Source organism: Pogona vitticeps, chromosome 13 (assembly GCF_051106095.1).
Source record: "Pogona vitticeps strain Pit_001003342236 chromosome 13, PviZW2.1, whole genome shotgun sequence".
Classification (NCBI taxonomy): Eukaryota; Metazoa; Chordata; class Lepidosauria; order Squamata; family Agamidae; genus Pogona; species Pogona vitticeps.
Genome location: NC_135795.1, coordinates 19,543,536 through 19,567,938, shown reverse-complemented (window position 1 = coordinate 19,567,938; position 24,403 = coordinate 19,543,536). Strand labels below are relative to the sequence as shown.

General features: G+C 48.9%; 1 protein-coding gene and 1 long non-coding RNA gene across 5 annotated transcripts in view; one reads left to right on the top strand and one right to left on the bottom strand.

Moving 5' to 3' along the window:
* Nucleotides 1-24,403, bottom strand: part of CLEC16A (C-type lectin domain containing 16A) — a 53,094-nt gene that overhangs the window by 9,485 nt on the left and 19,206 nt on the right. For 3 of the 4 annotated variants that reach the window (XM_072982792.2, XM_072982790.2, XM_020808412.3), the window contains exons 14-22: nt 23,652-23,761; nt 23,423-23,467; nt 23,028-23,078; nt 22,737-22,865; nt 20,501-20,621; nt 18,523-18,674; nt 17,960-18,164; nt 17,117-17,284; nt 3,627-3,770 (exon numbers count right to left, since the gene is read on the bottom strand). In XM_072982792.2, the coding sequence (XP_072838893.2) occupies nt 3,627-3,770; nt 17,117-17,284; nt 17,960-18,164; nt 18,523-18,674; nt 20,501-20,621; nt 22,737-22,865; nt 23,028-23,078; nt 23,423-23,467; nt 23,652-23,761 (1,125 nt within the window). The remainder of the gene's footprint in view (nt 1-3,626; nt 3,771-17,116; nt 17,285-17,959; nt 18,165-18,522; nt 18,675-20,500; nt 20,622-22,736; nt 22,866-23,027; nt 23,079-23,422; nt 23,468-23,651; nt 23,762-24,403) is intronic. The other variant, XM_072982791.2, reaches the window with a different exon arrangement.
* LOC140702572 (uncharacterized) lies at nt 5,609-10,844 on the top strand. Its single transcript, XR_012081781.2, has 2 exons — nt 5,609-5,783; nt 7,823-10,844. It is a non-coding gene; the product is annotated as an uncharacterized LOC140702572 (long non-coding RNA).

Genomic DNA, 24,403 nt, shown 5'->3' with positions numbered 1-24,403 from the left:
ACTCCGCCATTTTCAGGTCTGGTGTAGCCCATTGTAGGTCTCGGGGCTGAGGGAATGAAAATAAGGAGGATCACGCAGAACTGCTGAGACAGATAATGCAAACGACAAGTACCAATGTTTAGATAGCAGGGCTTTTTAACAGATGCAGTCTTACAGGGCTTTGCTCTCTCTTTTTGATTGATTTGCCTCTAAATTGCTTTTAACCTGATGGGATTGTGAATGTGATGATTCTGTGTGCACATTGGGGGCGGGGGTGGTGTTGGTCTGTTCCTGGTTTTTAAATCTTGTGACCTCTCTGGAGTCCCACCTTTTGGTTCAATGGTGAAATATAATGGATAGAGATACATCAAGAAGTGCAGTGTCGGGAAGATTTTTATGGGCACCGAGGACCGCCAGAGAGACAGACAAATGGGTTTTGGGTCCGATCAAGCCTGGACTCCTGCTAGAAGTTAAAAAGAAAAGAGGAAGGCCCAATACAAGATGGATTGATTCAATAAAGGGAGTTGTGGCCTTCAGTTGGCAAGAGCAGAACACAGCTGTACAACAAGGTCCTTTAGAGATTATTAACTCATAAGCTTGCCAGAAACCACCCGATGACACACAACACACACAAATAAAGAAATTTTAGCAGTGGATTTTTTTACCTAGGATGAAGGGCAAGCCCCGTGGCTCTAAGGAAAGTCTCCTCCAAGGTGGGGCCTTCCCATATCCCTTATTAATGGAACTACAAGCCAGCTACCCTGCGTTGTATTAACTACAGGGCTTTTCATCCATCAGGTCTGGAAGACCACCTCCCCAGCTGGGGAAAGGCCGCTGCTTGCAGGATCCTTGGGTCAAAACGATGTGAAGACTCCCTTCTCAATTCCAGAGACCACGAAGCAACCATGGACCCGGTCACTGTAGTCTGGCTTGGTTTGCTAATGAAGTAAGCATCTCATCATTTCTGCAAAACTACCATGAGCCAGATGTGGGTGGCAGGGAAAGCAGGGAAGAAATGAGGGTCTAACTCTTTCCCAAATGACATAATTTCACTGAGGGTTAGAGATATTTCAACGGCTGGCTGGACCACTCCTTGCGTTAGGCCTCCGGCTGCAGAGCCAGAGACTGGGAATTTGATCCCTCACTGAGCCTTCCTGGGAGAAAAGCTAGCCTTGGGAAAGCTGAACACAAGTCTCAAGGCACCCAGAAGGAGGGAATGGCAAACCATTTCTGAGCATGCTGTACCTGGAAAATGCTGGAGAGGGTCACCGTTTGTCAGCGTTGACTTGATGGCACGCCATAATATTATTGTTTGCCATCTTCTAATGCTGGATGCTAAACAAGGATCAGGTTAAAAGCTTCGGAGTGAGGCAAAAAAAAAAAAGTTCAGAGGATGCCCTTTGAGCCGAACGAAACAGTTCCTAAAAATCCCCCTTCGAGGCCTGCCATCCTGCAATTCAGGGGCTTTCCACCCTTCCACGATGAAAGCTTCTGCTTTCAGGCTTCTACCGTCCTTCTCTGGTTCTGCAAAGGGAAGGCAAAGGGTTCACACAGAGGAGACAGACGGGTGAAGGGGACTGTGGATCAGAAGTGATAAGAAAGGCTTGCAACCTGGCACCGAGAGCGCAGAACCAGCCCCATCCGAGTGCACACCGGGAAGCCTGCAAGCTGCCTTGCTATGATTCTCGTGTGCATCACGGCAGTGATTCAGTTTTTGCAGAACTAACTCCCCTTTGCATACTTTCCAGCTTAGTAACTTGTTGAGTGTAAAACCTCCTGCCTCCAGAGACACTGGGCTGCATCCAATCCTTTTCTACAGTTATTAAGAAAAGAACAGATTCCCCACCCTGCGGCTCCACATCACTGCAGGCTTTCCCTGACCCAAGAGCCCAGCTCAAAAGCTAGGGGAATCGTTTTGCCCGGATCTTGCCAGAATGGGGCACGTCAGCCTCTGCCCACGAAATGGTCTAAAATGGGCACCATGTACCAACTGTGTCAAAAGAGGAAGGCTGGAGGTGGGGGAAGAGAGACGAAAGCCATCTGCACAAAATTCAAGGAAGAACCAGTTCTCCCCACAAAGGGGTGACTTTCTTGATCAACAGCTCAACTGACTAAAGACAGGTCATGGCCTTCCGACTTTCAAGGTAGTGCTCTTTCCAGAGTTTATGAGAGCAGGAAGATGATCAGGTGGTCTGTTTCAGGGGAAAAAAATCAATGGGGATGAATTCATGTAGGAACAGCTCAAGAGAGCATATCCTGAAACCCAGTCATCTCCAGTGGAAATACAAAACGTTTCCAGGAATAGAAAAGCCAAGAAACAAAAGAAAGAGGACAATAGAAGGTTTTGCAGTTGTTCCTGGAAGATGGTAAGGAACCCTGCTATTCCAGAGCAGAAGTCGGGGGGGGGGGGAGGTGACTCTCTATGAGCAAACGCTTGTGGGACATGCTGGTGGGGATGATGAATCAAAACAGTGTGGAGCCATCTTTCTTCCTTCCTGACCATGAGGCTACCAGGGCTGAGGGAAAGATTGTTCTCAGTCAGTGCCTCAACGATTGGCCCGTAGATGGGTTTTTGAAATTAAACTGAAGCTGGGCTTTCACATGAAGGATACTTAAAATAAAATTTTAAAAAGGCTTATTTCGGTACACAGGTTTCAGTGCCTGGTGACCCTCAGCCCTCTGTTGACAAAACAGAGAGGAGTGAATTTGACACCCGTGATCATGGCGTAGGACACTGTCTACTGGATGAGACCTAAGGCCTTACCCAGGTCTGGTTTCTGTGGGCCCAGAAGCCAACCTGAGACTCACAGAAAGCCCATAAGCAGGACCGGCGGGCGAAGGCACCCGAACGATCAGCACACAAGATCAGCCTGGCCTTGGAAGTAAAGCTGGACCAGCAGCTCCCCGGAGTTGTCTAATCCCCCTGCTCAAAGCCCGTGGCTGTCCCCAACACCCGGTAGCAGAGAAAGAACAGACAATGGAACAGAAATATCAGATATAAAAAAAGAGACCGCTCTAAAGATCGCTTCAAATGTTTTGCTAGTCCGCAAATGAAACAAGGCTTAAGAATGGAGCTGATGGATGGGCTGGTTCTCTCCCTAAACCCTCATTCTAGTGCCCAGGAAAATGGGAATCACCACCCTGGTCTTCCAGGCGAAATGCTCTTCTCCTTACAGTTGAGGGATCAGGCCAAGCCCTTTGTATATTCGGGATCCGAGGGGTGGGATTTCAAAGTCCTAGAATACAAAATCTGGGGAGGTCTGAGAACCAGCGCACACTGTTTAGCGCAGGTGGCGCTAACACACTTTTGGTCTGCAAACAGCAGGACCGTCAGATGACAAGGATACAGAACTGTGCCTCGCACCCGTTGGGGCTGCAAATTACTACGGAGGAAAAAAAAAAAAAGAAAAAAAAAGGATGGCCTGGGCATCGTTCCTTCGCCAATTCTGCATGGAGAGAAAGAGACTCAACTGAATCGCTCTGGGTGCCCTTTTCCAGAACGTCTGATTAACGCATGCAAGATAAAACACGGAGAACGTTAAGAAGCCTCCTTAAAGCCAAGTTCACACAGAGTTTTTGCTCTAAGTCCCACGGCCGGGTGGGAATCCACGGCAGCAGGAGCTGAAAGCAAAGGAGGACTGAAATACCTGAGGGGCTTTGCACCATAGAAGGGGTTGACGTGGAGCTGGCGGTCGCCGAATCGCAGCGCCCGGTGCTCCCGCTGGACGAAGGGGACGGCGAAGAAAGCGGCGAGGGCTTGTGCTGGCTGACACACTGGGCAACGGCAAAGCCTGGGAAGAGAGGAAATTCAGAGCTAAGAACGGTGACCAAAAATGCAAAAGCACCCCTGCGGAGGGAAGATGATGATGCCATGACCGCAGTACAGGGTTCTCAAACTGAGGACACCCCAGCCCACCACTCTGTCAAAGGACATCCACCTCACGGGGACAGAGAGAAAATCCTACTTCTCCCAAGACAGGAGATATTTATAGGTTTACTGATGCCCGGGTCCACGTGTCCTTATCCTACTAGTCAGTTGCTGTTATGTTTTAAGATGGTAACATGTTACCAGAATCTTGCCGGGAGTAAATGCAAACAATGCTAGTCACTCCATTTGTAACTGAACGGAAGTGCAACACCATTGAGTTTATTATTACTGCTACAGTAACAACAAAAAGGCAACTATAATTAAAAACAAATAAATCAGGGTCAGTTTTGCAGGAGGTCTTGGGGAATTGGAAAGAGCTAACGTTTAAGCAGCAGTTATGAAAAGTCCTGCAATTATTTTGGAACACTTCTGCATCCTGCTGGTTTGGCTGACCCCAACCAAGGATCTCGCTACTCCCACGAGCTCGCTCATCGCAGACGTAGGGAAAGGAGGAGGGAAAGAAGCCAGGGTCCTTCCCCTGCCTTGCCTTTGCCGCTTCAGGCAAAACAGGGTGGAGAGTACACAGGGCTGACAAAGCCCTGCAGACTTTCCACTGAAGGCCAGAATTCCCTGGAACACCCGCTTGAACCCTGCGACCCGAAGCCCCTGGACGGCTGCCACTTTCTCTTCCTTGAAAGGGAGGCGAGGCTCGGGAGCAAAGGCCGGCCAGCCGGTCACCCTCGGCGGCCTTTTCGTGGGACAGCCGGTCTGGTAGGCGCTGTCCAAGGGGCCAAGGAAGAGCGGCGCCGCTCGGCAGCCGAGCCTGGAGGCTGCTCCACACTGGTCTCCTATACTGGGAAGGATGGGAGTTGTAGTCACACCAGCCCCCTCTCTGGCAGCTCTGCAGAGATGCCACGATGCAGCAGGAAAAGGCACGGGCCAATTTGAGATCTGCCTCTGGATGGCCCAGGGGGCCAGGGTGGGTGTTCTCCTGGCAGCCTTCATGCAGGGACTCTGAGGGGGGACTTTGGAAACCCGAAGGGGGCTGCGAGTCAGGGCAACGTAGGTTTATATTCCGCCTTTCTTCCAAGGAGCTCTCAGTGGTGTCTACCACCCTCATCCTCTCTCTTTATCCAGGTAACACCCCTGTGAGGCAGGCCACGGGGAAAGAGTGCAACTGGCCCAAAGTGAATCGCCGAGTTCCATGGCCGAGGGAGAGGCTTTGAAACCGGATCCTCTGAGCCCAACTGAAGACTTGAACCCGAATCCCTTGCACCACTTTTGAATTCACACTGCACTGCTCTGCGAATAAGCAAGACATGCCTGGAAGCAGGGGAAGTGCTCTTCCAGTCCTTGCACAAGCCTCGTTGGGAAGCAAAGCTTACTGTGGCGGCAGCCGACGTGAGATCCCGTGTCAAAGGCACAATCCACACGGATGAGTCAGGAAGAGCTTCCTCCGTAGTTTTACCAGCAGCACAACTGGAACCCGTGTTCAGGGGCTTCTCCTGCTCCCTCTCTTGGCAAGATTTCCTAGAAGCATCTGTACGCCTGATGCGTCATACCTGGCCCTTCCACCAGGTTTTGCAATACTTCCCAGAAATCAGGCACTGAGCACCCACTACCGATAAGGGAAGCGACGTCGGCCTGAGACCGAGGGGATGTCCACCTGTACCTTTAACCTGCTTTTCTCACCCGTTGAACCCACAAAGCAGAGCGTCTGGGGCCGTAGGCTCTCAGGAGCGGCCAGAGATTTTATCTCGCTGGGCTCTGTAAGGCACTTGACACCTGCCAAAGGTGTAACAATCAACGTGTCGAGAAAGGACTGTGTGGCACACTCTGCCACGGGATATCAGGCTGGCTGGATAGATTCACGAAGCTCTGGAATATCACTTCTGGAAGCAGAGACCAAGGGGCTTGGGTGAATCCCTTGCTGGAGGTGAGGGGACCGGCAGTGTGGGCACAGCTGTGCTCTTTTCAGGGGTGTGTGTGTGCGAGCACATGCATGCGTGCTCCCAGAGATTATTAGCTGGCCTTTGTGGGAATAGAATCGTGGACTTTGACATGATCTAGCACTGGGGGGGGGCGTATCTTCTTAAGAAAAAAGGATGTGCAGCGGAAGCTTTGAGGAGTAAAGTATTCACAAATGAAGGAAGGAGGACAGTCAAAGAGGAATGACGTTCACACACCCGCTCCATACTGATGGAAGCAACTGTTCTGGTTCTCCACAAAAAGTGGGGTAAGGTGTACAAAAATGAAAGGAAATAGTTAAGGCAGCATCGGTCAAAAGCAACAGCCCTGGTGTTGGAGGTCGTTCAGGGTGACTCTACCCATTGGTGCACAATCACGAACTGCCAGCTCCAACTCAGACGATGACCTAGGCAGACCGACGGGGAAGAGGTGCAGGAGGGAAGGGATGCATCTGCCTTCGGAAGCCCTTGCCAGAAGGAAGGCTTCTCTCCCTCCTCTGCCAGCGTACCTTTCTGCTCAGCCATTTAAAAAAAAAGGTCCTTCCCAAGAGGATGATCTGGGAGTTGTAATGAAGAAAAAGGTAAAGAGCAGGAGCGGGATACAATTTGCCCAATCCGGATGTTTTGGAACAGTGACTTTTTGGACTAAGGTCCCCCAAACCTTCTACGAGTTGACACAGTCTGTGGCTTGCAGCTTTGCAAACACCAACCCCCCCTCCCCCAAGAAGTAACTTTGCTGTCCAGGCTAAAGACTGGAGGAAGACCCATCTGAAAAGACCAACACGCAACTGCCCACAAGCAGAAATTCAGAGTCTCTGGAAAAGAACCCCATTCTCATTACTCATTACTGGGTTGCAACATTAACTTGTTTTTTTTTTCCAAATGGTGCCTCCTCCATTGTGGAAGAATGTTTATGACCAATGACGCAGAAGCCCTGGAACATTCCTATCCACATGCCTTTAAGAAACTGGAAAATGTCATTCTTTAGTTGACATTAACATCCTTAGATTTAACTGGGTTCCTGTTTGTCCTATTATACACAAATGCAACTTTTAAGAAAGAGGTACCAAACTAGATTCCCCATAAAACCATTGCTTCTTGATGTATTAAAACCATATATTAAAATGTTCAGAAAGCTCCCAAACTATTTTTAAGGAAATTAAGTCAGTGGCACCTGGTGGTTTGAGAAAGCCAGCCTCTAAACAATGCCAGATTAAGATATGTTGTGAACCAAGATGGCACAGCTGATTCCCTCCCCCACAAGGAAAAATGTATTTATTTTCAAACACACTTCAAAACTCCTGAAAAACAGGATTAAAATGGAACTTTAAAGACTACACAATGTGGGAGAAAGAGAAGGATGGATGTAAGTGTTAGTTTATCCCTGCAGTTTTATATTCCGAAGTACTGCAGAGATTTATAAAGAATTAACGTGTTGCCAAGTATTATTATATGAATTGCTGGATAGCTCGGGGGTGGAGGTCTCTGGCTGTTGAGTCAGAGGATGGGAGTTGGAATTCCCCACTAGGCCTCTCTGACAAGGTTTGGACTTGATGACCCCATAGGGTCCCTTTCAGTCCTGCAGGTTCACAAGTTATTGTTGTTGTTTTATAAGGGTAAAAAGCAGAAGCTTATGCAAAGCAGTTAAGCTGGCCCAGAGAAAGGAGAGGAATAACTAAAGGTGCATTTTTGTGCTTTGTCATGAAAGCACACTTTTGAACTGCCTCAAAGTTTTTACCGGGTAAACTAGAAAAGGAGCCAGCTCTTAAACGTAAGGAAAAGTAAGCAATGCGCCCTGTTTTATGATGCCTCCCAAGGGGTATAATAACCCGGAAGGGGTTTCCATGTCTTTGATTGAAGCCAAACTTGCCTGCTTGCCTGCCAGAGGCCAAAAGGGGTGCATTTCGGGGGGGGGGGACTTCCACCCAACCTCTGGCTGGAAGGGTGAGGCCATTTAAGAGAGGGTCACGAAAAATGAACCCAATGTTTGCCTGCTTTGTATTGACAGGAACCAGCCGATGGAAATAAGAGAAGTCCAAGGGGTACAGCTGATGGGAAAGAAACCATGAAGAAGAAGCTGGCTGGACGTTTTCATCACCGCCCCGGGTGTGGATTATGGGATGTGTAATCCCAAAGACACAATCCCTCAAAAGCTACTGAGCAAGAGCGAGGGAAGAGACAGGGAAATCTAAGTGGCAGTCAATATGTCCAGCTTTTTAGCTGAGGACAAAGGTGAAGAACACAGACATAGCCTGCCAAGGAAGAGATAAGGACGGCTCCATAACGATGCCTCCCCCTAACCCCCACCCTCCCGGCCCCAATCTCTGCACAGCCCCTCCATCTTTCATTCCCCATAATTGGTCTCCGAAGGGCCGTTTTGACAACGACGGCTCTGTGGAAACACTTAGCTTTGCTTCTAGCTTGTCATTGTGAGAGACGAGAAATCTATGAAAAAAGATTTTTTTAAAAAAAACCAAAACACGAAAACAAACCCAGACCACCAGCCACAGGAAACAGCACCTGAGCCTGCTTGAAAATACAATACTTCTTAAAAACCACAGTTCTTCTGAAGAAGGGAACCAAGCGTGCAACTTGGGAAGACCTCAGGAGCAGAGAAAGCTTCACCTCCTATTAGTTCATGCAGCAGCCTCAGGGAGACTGGGGTGGGGTGGGGTGGGGGGTTGGGAGAAATTCAGGTCAATTTTTTTAGTTCTGAAAAAAAAAACCAGGAGGAGGGGAGGGGGGAAACGCCTCTCTGCGGCTTCCAGAGGCCCAAGATGCCTGGTGGAATAACTGACAGAGAAGCCAGCTGTCTGTCCATCAGCAGACTGTAAGCCCAGGGGGTGGGGTGGGGTGGGGAATGCTTTCTGGCACCCAGAAGGGTGAAGAAATTCAGCATGCCAAAAAGTCAGTGAGTTAGGTCTCTGGCTGCAGAGTTTGATGATTCGCCCCCCACCCCACCCCCGGGCGAGGAGCCAGCCTGGGTGGTCCCAGGCCAACCCCTGGATGAAGGGAAAGGGGAAATGCATCAAGCCCCCCATTCCTTCCAGTAAGAACTGCTCGCCTTATTCATTCGGCCCAGGCTGGACATCTGAGGATGATGACCCCGAGAGAGGCCCGGAGGGAGAAAACTAGGAACCAAGAAGGCCTTCTTGGCAGTCGCCCCTTGACTCTGGACCTAACTTCCTCCAGCTCTCTGCCTGGCCCCTTCACTTAGCTATCTTTAAGGAGCTTCTGAAAAACTACAGGGTTTTTATTCTGACCCACCAACGGAACCCAGGGAAAGGATTGGCCAGAACAGATCATAACAATGCCCTTTCAAATGCTTAAAGGTTGCTGTATTTTATCACACTGTATTTGATTTTATATTACGGCTGATGTTTTGATTATGGAGTAGGGTTTGATGTTTTACTTATTGTCTTATCCTTCTGGTTAGCTGGGTGGCCTATAAATTAAATAAATAAATCTCCTGCCCAGATGCATCTCTGTCAGCATACTAAAGTCCTAACGAGGGACATCTCCGGTCTTTTCCTATTTGCTTCCTGGCTGATCCACAGGGAGAAAACTCTGCAACGCAGGTGAACAGCTGTTTCCACCGCCGGTGGAGCGAACGGAGCAGAAAGTCTGCTGCGGTTAAAAGATCTTTCGAGCTTCAAGCTCGGCTTGACTTGTACACAAACCAGGGCTGGTGTGGGGAGGTTGGGATCCCCCGTGGGAAAAAACGTGGCAGAACAATCCCACTTCCTGAGAAACAAGAGTAAGAGAGATAAAAGTAAACCTAGGGACCACACACCATTGAGAAGCAGCAGCCATCCTTAAAGGAAGGCTCTTAAAGGAAGGCTGGGTGGGAGGATGCGATGCCAAATCTGAAAAGGGTCAAGAGTGGGTCTTCCTGGAGCACGGAAAAAAATCCCCCCCCTTTTTTTTTTGATTGGGAGGCTACTTCTCACAGAATTCGCCCACCAGCCTGGCATTTTTTTCAAGATTCGAAGCTTCTCTCCAGGGTGTAGCTCCAGACTATTTCCCCCTCTGCTATCCAAACAAGGCAAAAAAGTAGCAAAATGGGAAGAATTATTCACAGGCTGCACCCCCCCCCTTTCAACTTCCCTAATTCCCCCCCCCCACTTGAGTTTTTCAGGAACAGGCAAATTGTTGACTTTATACAATTCTTTCTTGGCCATAGCAAGCTTTGCGAGGATTCTCAGGAAGGAAGCAAAAATAAAACTGCAGATGCAACACTTTTAACAAGAAAAACAAAAACAGAACCTTGTGTATCCTGATGGAGTAGGCCTGTCACTCACAAAAGCTCGTGCTCAAAAAACAAACCCAGAGGTTAGACTTTAAAAGTTTTTGTTTTGCTTTTGCTGTTGCTAAAAGAAATGAGCAGGCCCACCTCTTGCAACACTTTTGGACACACTGAGAAGTTGAATTCCACTTTTAATACTCCTCGGTACCATACTGACCTCAGAACATTTAAAAAACAAAGGACCTGGTCCTAGGGAGGGCAGGCTAAAGGGTTTCCCAGTTTTCATTTCAGAAAAGGATTCGCTAAGGGAGGTTTTTCACCTTCTCTAATGATACGAGTACCCTAGGGAGGTCCCACGCACTGAGGTTGAATGGCGAGAGATTCAGGACTGACAGAAAGAAGAAGAAAAAAACCAATGCACAGGGGTAAACTGTGGAACTCACTGACACAATGTCGGGAAGACTGCCGGCTTGGCTTTAAAGGGGGAAAATTTGCTACCAGAGAGGGAGGGCATTATGTGCAATGAGGAGACTCCTCTATGGTACATCTCCTGCTTCCAGGCCTCCTAGAAAGCCAACCAGCTGGCCAGAGGGAGAGTACAGAACGCTGGAATAGAGCAGATACTCATCTGATCCCCTTTGGAGAGCTTTCTTTCTTTTTTAAAAAGAAAGACACTGACAGCGAAAAGATGAAGGCTCTTAATCTCTGAATGTAAGCAATGGGGTGATTTGGTGGGCACATGAATCATTTTGTCCCAGAGTAATAAAGAGTTTCCTTAGACACATGCAGAAGAGCAGATAATTGTAGATAGCACAGAATCTGAAAAAGAGAATGGGTGGCTTGGCTTATGAAAAAAAAGTACAAGGACATAAACAGCAGAGGAGAGAATACCGATGGTAACTGGTGGAGTGAAAACCATAAAGACATTTTTGCCTGTGCAAGGGAATGGTGGCCTTCACGCTTCTCCTGACGGCTGTTTTAAAGGACCCCAGGGGAGACCTCCACCAAACCCCTCCAACATTCCTGTGCAGAACAAGCAGAAAAACAGAAGAGAAAACCCAAACCAAACCCACTTGAGGTCCCAATGCTAGACTGTTCTGGAAAGAGGAGGCAGTGAGTTTCAGACACTTTCGTGGGTCTTGGAAAACAAGCTGCCCGAACACCCACGATCTTGTGCATCCCATGGGTGGGATTAAAGGGGAAACAAGACTGAAGCCCATTCCTGTCTGTCTGTCTGTCTGTCTGTCTGTCTGTCTGTCTGTCTGTCTGTCTGTCTGTCTGTCTGTCTGTCTGTGAGCATGTCAGGAGATCTTCTGGGAGTGGGGCTCTTGCAAAATTAACTCCCCCCACCCCAGAGCTACAGCAGCCACAGCATACGTAGTTTGCTGCCAATCACTACAAAACAACAAACAGGCTGCTTTTAATTGGCCTGCATTCCTTCCATACTCGTTCCCACAGCCTGCTGGAACTGCCCCTACACAGGCATAGCTGAAGCAACCACCCAGGGCTTCCCTCTTCAGCTGCGGCATCCTTCCCGTGTGTCTGCCTTTTCCTCACTTTCTCTGACAATGGACTTCTGATGCTCCAAGCCAGGCCCTGTCGCCTGATCTCTGGACATTGTCTTTATAAAGATATGTTAAACTGCCTTGTGCTTATAAATAAACACATCTCCACACACACAAACACAAAGGCTGCATTAAACCGAAAGCAATTTACAGCCAGCCTGTGTGGCTCCATGCAGCCCCACTGTATAGGATCCTATACAGCATCCTCTTTTGCTTGTGAGAATCCACCACCAGACAGGGTCCAGAATGCCTTAAAAGCAAGTGACCATATTTTAAAAAATCAGAGAAAAGGAGAGAGGTCATGCTGGGGATGTTACACAGCACCAAGGCTTAATCGCTATCCACACCTTTCACCAGCACCTTTCTGGCCAGTCAAGATATGTTCTTTAAAGAGGCTGGCAGCTTTTGGCAGTATATGCCTGTTTTTTACAAGGGCTGCAGCCAACGCTGTTTTGCAAGACTGTGCCTTTTTCTACATCTTGACAAGTCACCACTCTTACTGAGGGTTGAGCAACGACCGTGCCCTTCGGACGAAAGCAAAAACGGGGGACGAGGAAGTCCTGGCAGACGGGTGCTCTGATAAAGGCTGCCCACTTTTTGACCCAGAGTTGGTACAGTTACAGGAACAGGCCTACATGACGAAGCAGAAATAGCGAAGGGATTTTCTCTGATACCCTTACGGCTAAGCCTTTAAGAGAGAATGAGTGTGCAAAGTTCATCTGAGCCCAAGGCCTGCCAAGTAGCCTGAGGCAAATCCTTCTCTTTCAGTCTCAGGGCTGGCATTAATCATTTGAGAATGATACTTCCGGCCACCCATCCGGGGTTGTTTACATAAAGCTTGCACAACTTTAATATAAAAACGCTTTTGGCAAGAGAGGTGCTATGACTATGGCATCTTTCAGATAATCACATTTGCAGCAGCAAAGGATTTGGCAAGGGTGAGCACGAGGGCCACGCCTTTGGATTCAGAGTCCATGAATGACCAGGGGTGAAAAACAAAACCCCAACCAGTTTGACTGAGTATAATCTGGCCTTGCAAATCTATTCCTTCAGAGCAGCTTGGTTTGAAAGCATGCCTCGTTTTAGAAACAGCTCTCTAATTATCCTTTTCCCAGTTTGTTCTTATTTTGAAGAGACTTACACCTTAGGTCCAGGGCAGGGACATCAACAAAATTCAATCAAATGTGTCTCCTTTTCATGGCGGGGAAAAAAATGCCCCAACCTGAGAGTTCATTTTGAACATCAAAAACTAGGGAGCCAGAATCCCAGTAAAATTCCAGTCCCTGGATTCTGCATAGCGTTTTTTCCCATGAAATAAATGTGCAATGATCGTGAAAATGTTCATTAAAGTATCTTTCTTACTTCTCGTAGAGGGCAACGACCGGGCACCAGTAAGTAGCAGGAGGGTACATTTCAGTTGAGAGCCAGAAATCAACAAAGTCTCGACAGCAGGAAGTCCAAACCTCAAAAATAAAGTATTTGTGCATTTTCTGAAGACTTTGAACAGTACAAGGAAGGCGGATGTGACATCTGTTTGCCGGGTGTTCAGCAATCACCCGATCGAGATCAAAGGAATGATGACACCTGGATTACAAGAATATGAAATGGTGGTTTGCAAAATGAAGCTGCATCAACCTCTGTTTCCCAGAGCTTAAAGGCAAGTGCAGAGCTCCTTGGCTCTCCAAACTGCCTTGTTTGAAGAAGGGGCAAAACACATCATGACACGAGTGATTTTCAGATATGTGGCTTTTGCATGAGGTATCTCCTCCCCAGGTCTCTGCGTTCATACAAAGGCCAATGCGCCAGAAAAGCCTGGAGTGCAAGGACAAGCGCTCATGGATCGAGTGCCAGAGAACTGAAGCAAGAGGTGTCTGACCCTGGGGCCACATGGCCGGGCGACTCTTCACATCTGGCTCCCAGCTTCTGGGAGAAAAAGCTTCTGACATTAAATAAAGAAATACAGAAAGGAAGGGGGAGGAGAGGGAAAGAAGAAGAAGAACAGATGCCTAAGCATTAGGCAAAAAGGCATGGACTCAAAGGCTAGCTCCTCTTCCCCCCAAGCCCAATCCTACCGCGCCAGTTCCTCCCCAGCCATGCTGGGTCCTCTTCTGGCAAGGGCTCTACCACCAAGCAAATGTCCACCTTGAGCACAGACTGGTTCTGCGCTTGGTTTGCCCTCCAGCTTCATTAATGCATAAGGCCGAGGCGAGGGGCTCAGAGAGGCCTCTGCAGCTTCTATAACGTGAGACCCCTCAACTCTCTAGCCGGCCGGGTCTCCAAGGGCAGCCTTTAGAATCCACGGGATTTACGAAACAAGCTTCAAGCCAAAATCCAGCGGAAGGAAGGCCAAGGGAGCCGCCTCTTGCTGCCACTTCATTCCAAGAGGGAAGGTCCTCTTCCGGCTGCCCACCCTCGGAGAAGGCATCAGTGAGGTGCAGAAAGGGACTTAAGAAAAGGGCTTTTATTCACGTGGCTCTTTTAAATAGCTTGGCGTGGATTCCACATGGAAACATTTCCCCCCGGCTTGATTCTTTAAAAGCACCAAAGATAATCTTTGAGCAATGAATGGACGGGTGCCAGAGATATATTCTGTTCATAGATGCGGCGTTTCTTCTATTTTCAAAGGGATGCAATCTGCTTGCCATCCTCTACCACACCTAATGGCGCGGGGTCTCTGCTCAGATACTCATTTATTTACTAGGTATTTAAAATATGTTTACTCTGCCTTTCTCCTTAAAAGGACCCAAGGCGGCTTTCAAGACGCTTGCTATTCCTGATGGGAAAAGCAGGGCTGTTCCCACTGCTCCCGCTGTAGGTTCCTTGCAGGCCATCCTTTGAAATCAAATTTATTCTGGGCATCAAGTCCAGGGGTTGGCAGAGGGTGGCTGGAATCGGCCCTGAGCATTCCTGCCAAAGTAAGAGGGCCCTCCGGCCCCTGAAGCTTTCTAAACTAGAAATTTAATGGCAGGCAATTAGACCTTATAGCTTTACATTAATTGCCTATTAAATCTCACTCACATAAAAACGCACCAGGCTGCCGACTCTCAAAAAAGGAGTTCATTCATTAACAGAATGGGTTACGGGGGGGGGGGAGAGAACCATTTCCCCCCCTCTTACGGTCTGACCATTTGAGAGGGGGAGGCAAACCCCACTAACCTGGTGGTCCTCAATTTATTATCTTGACTGCCGTGACTTTTAACATCTCAAGAGTGCAGGGAGAGCTGGCTGGCATCTCTGCAGGTTTCTCAGCCCTCTGATCTTTTACACGGATCATTTCCAAAGAGCCTTCGCCACCTGTTTATGGAGGTTGGTCTTGGACAGCTTTGCTGAAGCTTAGAATGAGGAACAGGGCAGTGAGGAATAAAGGCTCCCTCAGCCAAAACTTAGAAATCTGACTTCTTAAAAGATGACAAGTCCCAGATTTGGGATGGCAGCTGCTCTGGATGACAGCCCCCCCCCCCAAGGCCCCAGCCCGCTCGCCTGCCCCTCAGTCATGCTGGCTGGGAGGTTCTCAGAGCAAACCATTTGCCTTCCTGAGCTCTTGCCACCACACGAAGGCAGGCGGCGGGGTGTGTGGTTCAACCATCTGACATTCCACAGATCATCATCCGACAGACAAAAGCTACAGGATCATCACCCGCAGGCAGAGATACTCGCTGGCAGAAACGAAAAGAGGGGCACACGCTAGTCGAGGTGGCTTGGAGGGAGCAAAAGCAACTGCTGCAGGAGGTTTACAGAGCAGCCCAGTCAGCCCATCCAAACTGAGGTTTAAGCCGCTGATCCGGCTGTGCCTGTCGGCTGAAAAGATCCTCAGCAGGAAGGCTGCTGGCTGCAGGCGGGCGCTTGCATAGCAGTGTTCCCCACTAGGTTTGTTTTTAAACAGTCCAGAACGAGGTTCGGGATCTGCAGGTGCTCCCCCCCCCCAGCAAGGCCCCTGACGGGTCCAGGAGCACCACCGATCTGATACAGGAGATCTTTTGTTGTGACTGCTGGATGGGCCTTGGACTTCCAGCGCCCGAGAAGTCCCCATTTCCTGCCCCGAAATGCGCATTGTGAGTCTTGAGAAGGACGCCAGCCTCAGGGGACGTCAGAGGCCCAGAACTCCTCTCTTCCGTTCAGGGCCCCCCACCAGGAAGCATTGACCCCCCCCTTCTCACAGCCCCTCCGTTCCTCATGGCGCAACCAGGCCCAAATCCCACTGGCCTCCAGGCTTCCGGCGGTCCCTCTCGATGCCCAACAGAGCACGTTCTGCACAGGTGAAAGCGGGGTTTAGTGTTGTCCAAATTGTGCAGAGGCTGAACCCATCCCACAACCACACCACACAGTCCACAGCACTACAGACATGCATGCAAAAGGGTTCAGCTTCCCAATGCAAAAATGGTGAGCTCTCCAGAATGCTTTATGGGAGTGATTTTCCACTTAAGCCTACTTGGCGGGGGGGGGGTGTCCCCTGCACCTTTTGGGGGCTCCAGACAGGCTATGACTTTAAAAAAAAAAGGAAAGAAATGGGATGGGCAAAAAGCTGACGGCGACCCATTGCAAAGGGAGGGGGGATCAGAAGCATTGACAGCCGCCGCTTCCCGCTGTGATGATGGTGGCACCCGGCGTCAGGCAAAGGGTCCAGTGACCTCGTACAGGGAAGGCTCACCGACTGGGGCTCAGCGAAGACAGGAGCCAGAACCTGCCTGTCTATTAACCGCTGCCTTTTTTTAACCAACAAATCAATAAGCGCCTTGCAAACACGCTGTAATGGGATACGGGTTAATAATCCCCCAACCTCATTCTTGCTAGTGAATAAAACCGGCCCTTTCCATCTACCGTCCGCCTTTCACCCGGGTCCTGCCATTAACTTTCAAGGCACGTAAATAGCGCGCCACCGTGCAGAACAATGGCATCATAAGCTAATCTCTTGCCACGCCAGGCTACTCAAGAAAAACAGGAATCATTCTTATCTGGCCTGCCAGCGCTCTGTGTTTAAATTCCACGGCCCTTCCGTAGAACTCATTTGGAAACCACAGGACTGGCTAGTGCAAAGTTGCTGCTCAGAGAACATGCCAGAGGGAATATTGTGGCACTTCACAAGTTCTGAGGAAGCTTGCATAACTCCAATGCAAAGAGAAACAATCCTGATAAGGTAATTAAGAAAGAAATAAGCAGCCCCGTTCTGCTCTTTCTCTTCAAAATCTAGCCACAGCTTCCAAGTTGCTATGAAGCGTTTTTATGACAGCAGGGCAAATGCTCTGACCATCTTCTGCAAAGGGCAAGGGAGGGGGTATTTCATTCTGCCTCTGGCTCCCCTCCCCTGTGAAAAAGAATCCCACCCCACCCTTGTAAAACACCTTGTCAAGCTTTGCTCGGACTGACTGACTCAGCAGCCCGAACAGGCCACGGAGCATTGCTGGGAAGACCCTCTAGGGTGGGGCGATAGACCAAGTCAGGATGGGCTCCTGGCTGTTGAATGTGCCTTTTGCGGCGTCAAGGGCAGCCTTACCTGGGACCTTGTCGACCGAGGCGAAAACGGAGCGTTGCACAGCAGGGTCGTAGCTGCTGCGTCGGGCTTGGTCGTAGAAGCGGAAGGGCAGGTGCTGTGCGGCGGAAGCAGAACCGTGGCCAAAGCCCATCACTTCGTTGGAGGGCTGGACCGGGAGGTCTAGCAGAGCTGGGGGGAAGCGAGAGAGAGACATTGAGCCTACATCACACATCCCAGGGAAGCACCTAAAGGGAATGGCCTGGAACGAACGGGGCCAGCGGAGCCCTTCAGGCAGGAATAACGTCTCCACCACCTTCCTAGGAGAGTTTGTGGCATGTGCTCGAGCGAAGACGGCCGACAGCTCAGGCAGGGTGTTCAGCTGCTGCCTGAAGGAAAGGAGGAGCACTCTGGTCTCCCAAAGTGCGGAAGGGGGAATGCTTGTGTCCAGGCACTGTTCATGCATACGTTAACCTCGGGTATCACACATCAACACAGGGCTGTTGCCGTGCCTTTTCGGGCCTCTGTCACGGAGGTGACGTTAATCTCCTCTAACCTTTCATAGGCGCGTTGCTGGCTGGGTGAGAAGCCAGCCAGCCAGCCAGCAGGGCCACTGAGAGCCTGGGTGGTGCCACAGAAGTGAGACTCGGGAGCCTCCCTGAGTCACAAACTCACTGCGTGGCCTTCACCTCCTCACTGTTTTATTCTGACCTACCTCGTAGGGTTGTTACTGTGAGGAGAAAATGCAGAGGACAAAAAGAGGGCGTATTCTAGGGCCTCGAGATTCTTGAAGGAAAAAAGCCAGGACAGAAATGTAATGGTATAAACAAGCAAGAAAGCAAATGTTCCCGTGTGACTAAGCGTTACCTGCAATCCTCTGCATTTTCATACGCCGAGCCTGGATGCGGCCCTTGGCCAGGCGCTGCTTTGCAATGATGCAACGGATGTGATCCGGAAAAATGAACGTGGCCTGAAGGATGGGGAAGGGCTTGGAGTGAGGACTGGAGGCTGGCTTGTGGATGGTGATATTCAGAGCCCGACTGTCGTCCTCGACTCCCGTCACCTGCATGTCCTGTAGAGGGAGGGGAGAGGAGAGGAAAAAGGGGGGAGAAACCCCACCTTTCATTGAGGGACAGAAACGCTCACACAGTCAAACCCTGGATGATAAAGCGGCAGCCTGACAAGAGGCCATCTTTGCCTGGAAGGTGAAGCCAGGCTGCCTCCGGCGGATGCTGCTCCACAGCTCAGCTGCCCTTGAGCTGCTTTCTCCCTTTGGCATGACTTGGCCAGGATGTCCGAGCCTCGGCTTGCAAACCCTAGCTTGCTCAAATGCAAGGAAGCAGGAGCCGTGGCTGGGCACGCCACCACCGGCTGGTCCTTGCCGGTTCGTGTTCCCTACTTCCCTGGCAGACCACCTGGTTTGCGCTCACCTGGAGAAGTCCTGCAAACTTCACGACTCCCCAGCCTAAGCGGACGGCGTCCGGCTCAACCAAGCTCATCTGATATATGTCCACAGCCAGGAACCGCTGGACTTGGACCCCATCTTTGGTTACCACGGTGCAAGCGATTAAGTCGCTGTTATCTGGAGAGGAAGAGAAGGAGGTGCTGTCATCCCCTGCTTCCACAGAACAGGATATTTTCAAAGGCACCCGGGGGTCACGCCGGCGCTCCAACCAGCTCTGTAAATCTTATTTGCATGCATTTAATCGGGCTGCCTCCTCCCTGCTTTCCTGGGAATAAACCTCAGACAGCCCCATGAAGAGGCCCGGGGACAAGGGTTTCAGAAGTCCAGCCTGGGGAGGTGGAACACAGTGGGTTCCCCAAGCCGGACCCCGCTGGAGTTCACTCGTTTTTTTCAGCAGCACGGAGGGACGACCGCCTTATCACACGACCAACAACGTTTGTCCACTCCAAAACAGCCGGTCAGGAGTGCTTTCCCTCTTCACCCACAAGAAGGTCCTCTACAGTGGACTCTGGTGCCACTTTTGACCCTGTTTTTACCCTATAAACCAGCCAGCTGTGCATGGATGCTCCTGGGAAGGAAGGCAAACCGATGTAGATGTTTTAAGGTCTCTGGAGCTCACAGCAACATGTACACGGCAGAAACATTTCTCCTCTGGGACGGTTCTCTTAGCATCTACCATCAGCAGTAGGCACAAGAGAACAGTCTCAGGGGCCACTTAAGAGTAGGCTGGTCCCCACCACGATGTGAAAGAATGCTCTGCAGTCTGATTAGAAACAATAAATGATAGGAGACTGTTTTCTCCTCTTCGCTCAGACAAACAGGCCATGCTTCTAGAGAGCATGGCGAGTCTCTACAGACTAGAAACACTTTGGATTTCTGGGGTGGAAAGGAAGCAGCCTGAGATCTGATCTTGGCAACAGCAAACTTAGAAGGAAGCGATGCATGTTTAGACAAGAGTCAATGGAAAAACTGAACTCTGAGATGCACTTTAATGCACCATAGCTCAATTGTGATTGTTCTATAAAACAGAAGGAGGTTACAGGAATAGACATTAAACCACATCAATGAGCATTACTAAAAGTAAAAAGTTAAAAAAAAGAGAGGGAGAGATTGCTAGGTACCAATCAAATAATCAATATGCAGGAAACGACATCATTCCATTTCAAAGCAAAGAAAAAAAAAAGAACAATGCAATTTGATTTGCTTTAAGTACATCCATATAAACTACCTGACAGATACATTATAATTGTTTCCAGTTAGTTTACCAGCTGTGTATTTAAATCTTCCCGCTTCTTGCCAGAACGGGGACTAAGAGGTGCCTGAAGACAACTCCTAGGGTTGTCATTCCAGTCCCAGGGCATCTTTTCTTTTCGGGACACCCAGCTGGGGATCTGGTCGGCCATCGATGGTCTGTTTCCTGATCTGAGGTTTAACAGCCCCAATCTCACAGCAGCAGCAGCACCCCCAACACTGAAAGGAGGTGATAAACTAAACTGGGGCCAAGACATCACAAACCAGAGAGCGATCCCACTGTCTTCCAACCACCTCAGGTGGTTGCTGTAAGGCACAAGAACAGGACACATCTGCTTCAGAGTTCTGCTTGTGCACTCACTCCACGTTCTGCCCGATGGCTAACAGCACAGAGGTTAGCAACTAGAAGCCCCAAAGCCAAACTAGCTGGCCAGTTTTGGTTTTCCGTGGGTTCAACCCTTCCTAACCTTCCTCTCAGTTCTCTTATACCGGGCTGATGTCTTCACTGGGCTTCCCCTCACAACCCGTTAAGTCCAAATTCGGTGACCATTCCCGTGTAGGGAAGTCTGCAAAACTTGCACAAGTTGTGTACCCTGAAGTCACAAACAGATGGAGGGACAGCTTCTTTGGAAAAAGTAAACCAGTCCATCTGTCCAAGGAGACATGAGGAAAGGATGCCATTGGCTACTCACTCAAATCTAGGACGTCATCGGTTTTAATTAAGTCCTCCTCCCTCGTTAAAGGCAATTGCGTCTCGGGCTCCTCTCGGAGGTGCAGTGAAATTGAACGCAACATGAAGAAGACGCGGATCGCCTGGAGGCACAGAAGGGACCGTGGAGAAGATTTGTTAGAGGCGGAAACACTGAGCCTCATCTTCAAAAGGATTTTTTTCCCAAAACATCACAAAAGAGTTAATCACTTTTGTTCACTTTTATTTACATTGTCATATTATTGTTGTAAGCCACCTAGAGTGGTCTTAATTGACTAGATAGGCGGGAGATAAATAAAATAAATAAAATAAATAAAATACACACAGATTGCTCAGTCTTGGAAAGTGGCCATAGAAATTTCAAGAAATGCCAGGAAATCCCCAAGTATAAAAATTAGGACTAGAGGGAGTAACTCACTGCACATTTGTGATTTCTGTGCCACAATTCCAGCACAGATCCATTTTGTAAAACCTGGCTCCCATTTATTCAGTATTGGAATAACTATACTGATGCTTTTAGCAATATTTATTTATTTACAATATTTTTATCCTGCCTTTCTCCTTAAAAAGGACCCATCTGACACTCTGGTTGTTATGTGTTATTTTGGAAAATTGAAATTTTTACAGGGTTTTTTTTTTTGTATTGTTAATCCTTATTTAAATAATGTTTTTAAAAAACGTAAGAGTAAACATGCCTCATAGTACATCAGCGGGATTGGCCGCTGAATATGACATAAGGAAAGGTCTCATGGCTTTCTGTTTTCTCCTTTTTAAAAACCACTTCTCTAAGTTTGTGACATGTGCACAAAATAAAACACAAAAGAGTGGGGACAGAGAGCAGAGTCTGTGTTAAAACCGGCCTTGTGTGTTTTTCTGCAGCTCTCCCCTCAATGAACAGTTTGGCAGCTGGGTGGGCTGACCCGTTGCTGTAGCTGAGACCTTCTCGGAAGGAACCTGTAAGAAACCCATAGCTATCATAGCCTATCATAGCTAGGGCATTTCCATCTAGAAGAGGGCACGGGTTGAGCACCTATCAATGTTGATTTTAAAAAAAACACACACACCAAAAAAGACACCACCACCACACAGCACATGTTGCATAGTGCAACACAAGAGCACCCAGAGGGATGTGGTTTGTGGTTCTTCACAGAGATAGGTAAAAAATGCAGAACTGTTTCGAAAAAAACGTAAGGAGGTTTCCTTGGAATTGCAACCTTTGTCTTTCGCAGCAAAACCAAGGCCCGGAGAGGAAAGGACCCTCACCCGTGTTCCCGGGAGGGAAGACAAACAAAGAGGATTTTTAAAATGTTGTTGAATTAACCATCTCACTAAAAGAGGTGTATGTGTCTGTGGCGGGGGGGGGGGGGAGAAGGACACATGCTTTATTCAGAGAAAGAACATGACCCAGCAGCCCAAGACTTACGGAAGCTGCGCTTATGGGAGTTTGACAAAACTTTCTGCGTTTTTTGAGCTAATCAGAACTGCTTCAAAAAGAAAATCAGTTTGGTTCTAGGAAAGAAAGAAAAAAAGGCCTCCTCTGATTTCCTAGAAACCTGCTTATTTGAGAACAAATAAGACAGATAAGAGATAACCACCTCGTAGCAAAGGGCTAAAAAAACAAAACAAAAACAAAAAAGCCCAGAGACTGGCTTGATAGCTGGTATTTCCAAGAAGGGACCTCTCATCGCTGTTTCTATCCCGCCCTGCCCGCAGATAGAGAGCCAGCCCTTCTAGGCAGGCCGAAAGGATATAGACCTGGTGATAAGGCTGAGCGAGGCCTCGGTACAATGAGTTCAAACCCAATGAAACAGTGGCCTTAAAACTTTTAAGGATGGTGATGGAGAGAACCATCGTTTTTTCTTTCTCAGCCAGCTGTAGAGGCTGGTTTCACATCAGGAGCAAGTGAGGAAGCGACGGGCATGTTTATCACCTAGGTCGCAGGAAGATTTCTGAGTCTGGGGGGGGGTTGTCTCTGGGTGAGAATAAAGTGCGCAACAATCCGAACATGGCTCTGCTCCCACTTGTCCGTTTGATCAACAGGACTTCTGCAGAGCGCCTGCCCCTAGTGCGGATTTACCTCTCGGTCCCTCTGAGGGGGCTATCATTTCCAGCCAGGACTAGGGAGATCCAGGATCAAATCCCTGTTTGGCTCTGATGTCGCTGGAAGGGCAAACGACTTGGTGTTCAGATAAATGCGAAATCAAATCAAGGCCACCTACCCTCCGCGTTCTCTCCACATCGCCACAGGGAAGCCTCTTCACAAAATCAATCCCTGTGAGTGGGGTTCCTGTGGGAGGCAGGAGGATGGATGCGTCCATCATCAGGTACTCCACGTTCATGGGTTTCATCTGGGAAAGGAAAGGGGGGGGGACACACTTAACACAACACGGAAGCTCATCTTTCGCCGACTCAAGCAACGCATCTCCTGGGCCCTGGACGTCGCAGCCTGGCTGTGTCCCAGATCGAGCCCCCCCCAGAAGGGACCCAGACTTCACCTTCCAATTCCTTACCGTCATACTCCTATATTCATCTTCGAACATATCCAGAAAAATTTCTTCTCCCTTCAAAGAGAATCAGAACAGTCATTTTAACAGCAGGTCACGTCCGGTCCCCATGAGATCCAGGCTTCAGAGTCCTTGAGAGGAGGGGGCTGGACACCCTTCCCTGCCCGCCTGCTGCAGCTGAGGCTAAGCCCACAGAGACACAGGCATTTCCCAAGTGGGATGTCAGGTTTGGCAACGCCTGCTACCAACCTGCCGGGACCTGGGATTCAACGGAACCTGATTGGTTTAGGAGCCTGGCAAGCTGAACATGGATCATCTTTAACCAGGATGGGCAAAGTTCCCACTGGTTCCTGCTGCCCGTATAGAGCAGGAGCCGGGAAGAGTTTACAGCAAGAACTTACCTTATAGAAACGGCGCACCAAGTGAATGCTTTCTTCTCTTGCACCCTAGACAGACAAACAAGCAAAAACACAACATCTCAGTTCTAGCTGGTGGCCAAAAATAAAATAAAATAAAATACAGAGAAATGTGGTTGCTATGACTGAAAATGTTATTTGTCCTTTGTGACGACAGCAAGAAAGGTAAAAGCAAGCAAAACAAGACCAAAAAAAACACCACCTGAACACTCACTTCCAGACAGGCAAGGTGAACATCTTTTATAATACTGCGAAGTTTTGTCATCACCAGCTGCTTCAACAGCAGGCAGCCGAGCTCCACCGTGGCCAAACGGATTTTGCCATCTGGAAGGAGGAGGAGAGCAGAGTTAAGAATTAGGATAAAGGCACAGCTGCATTTTTTTTAATAATGACAACATTGCATTTATAGGGCTGCAGAATTGGAATCAGCTCCAGCAAAGTTTGAGGATATTGGTTTATCTTGGATCCGTCCCTCCCTGCTGACGTTGCCCTGAACTATATTATTATCATTATTTTGATTTATATACTGCCCAACTGGCAGCTGGGGCCACTCTGATACTGGCTTGGATTTTTAAACAACTACAGAAGTTTCTTATTTCTTTAATTGTACGCTCCTTTCAGAACCTTGGTGGGAAGGAAGGTGACTAATACAGCTTTTAGATGAATAAAAAAACAATTAAATAAGCAAAACCAGTAAAATGTTACTTGCCCTTAGACACAGGGCAGACTGGCCAGAAACTGGAAAGGTCCTTTTCAATTCTAGGTTGGGGTTTTTTTTTGGGAGGGGGTTGCACTGCCCAAAGGCCACCAAATCAAAACCAAAGCTGCACACCTTATGCGCAAACTAGGGAGCTCATTTACTGAAAGATTTTGTACCCCCTTCTTACTGTTCTTGACAACACTCAGTAGAAGCAACCTTAGCATTTGCCATCAAATGCCAGCCACCTTCTCCACTGGACAGGAAGA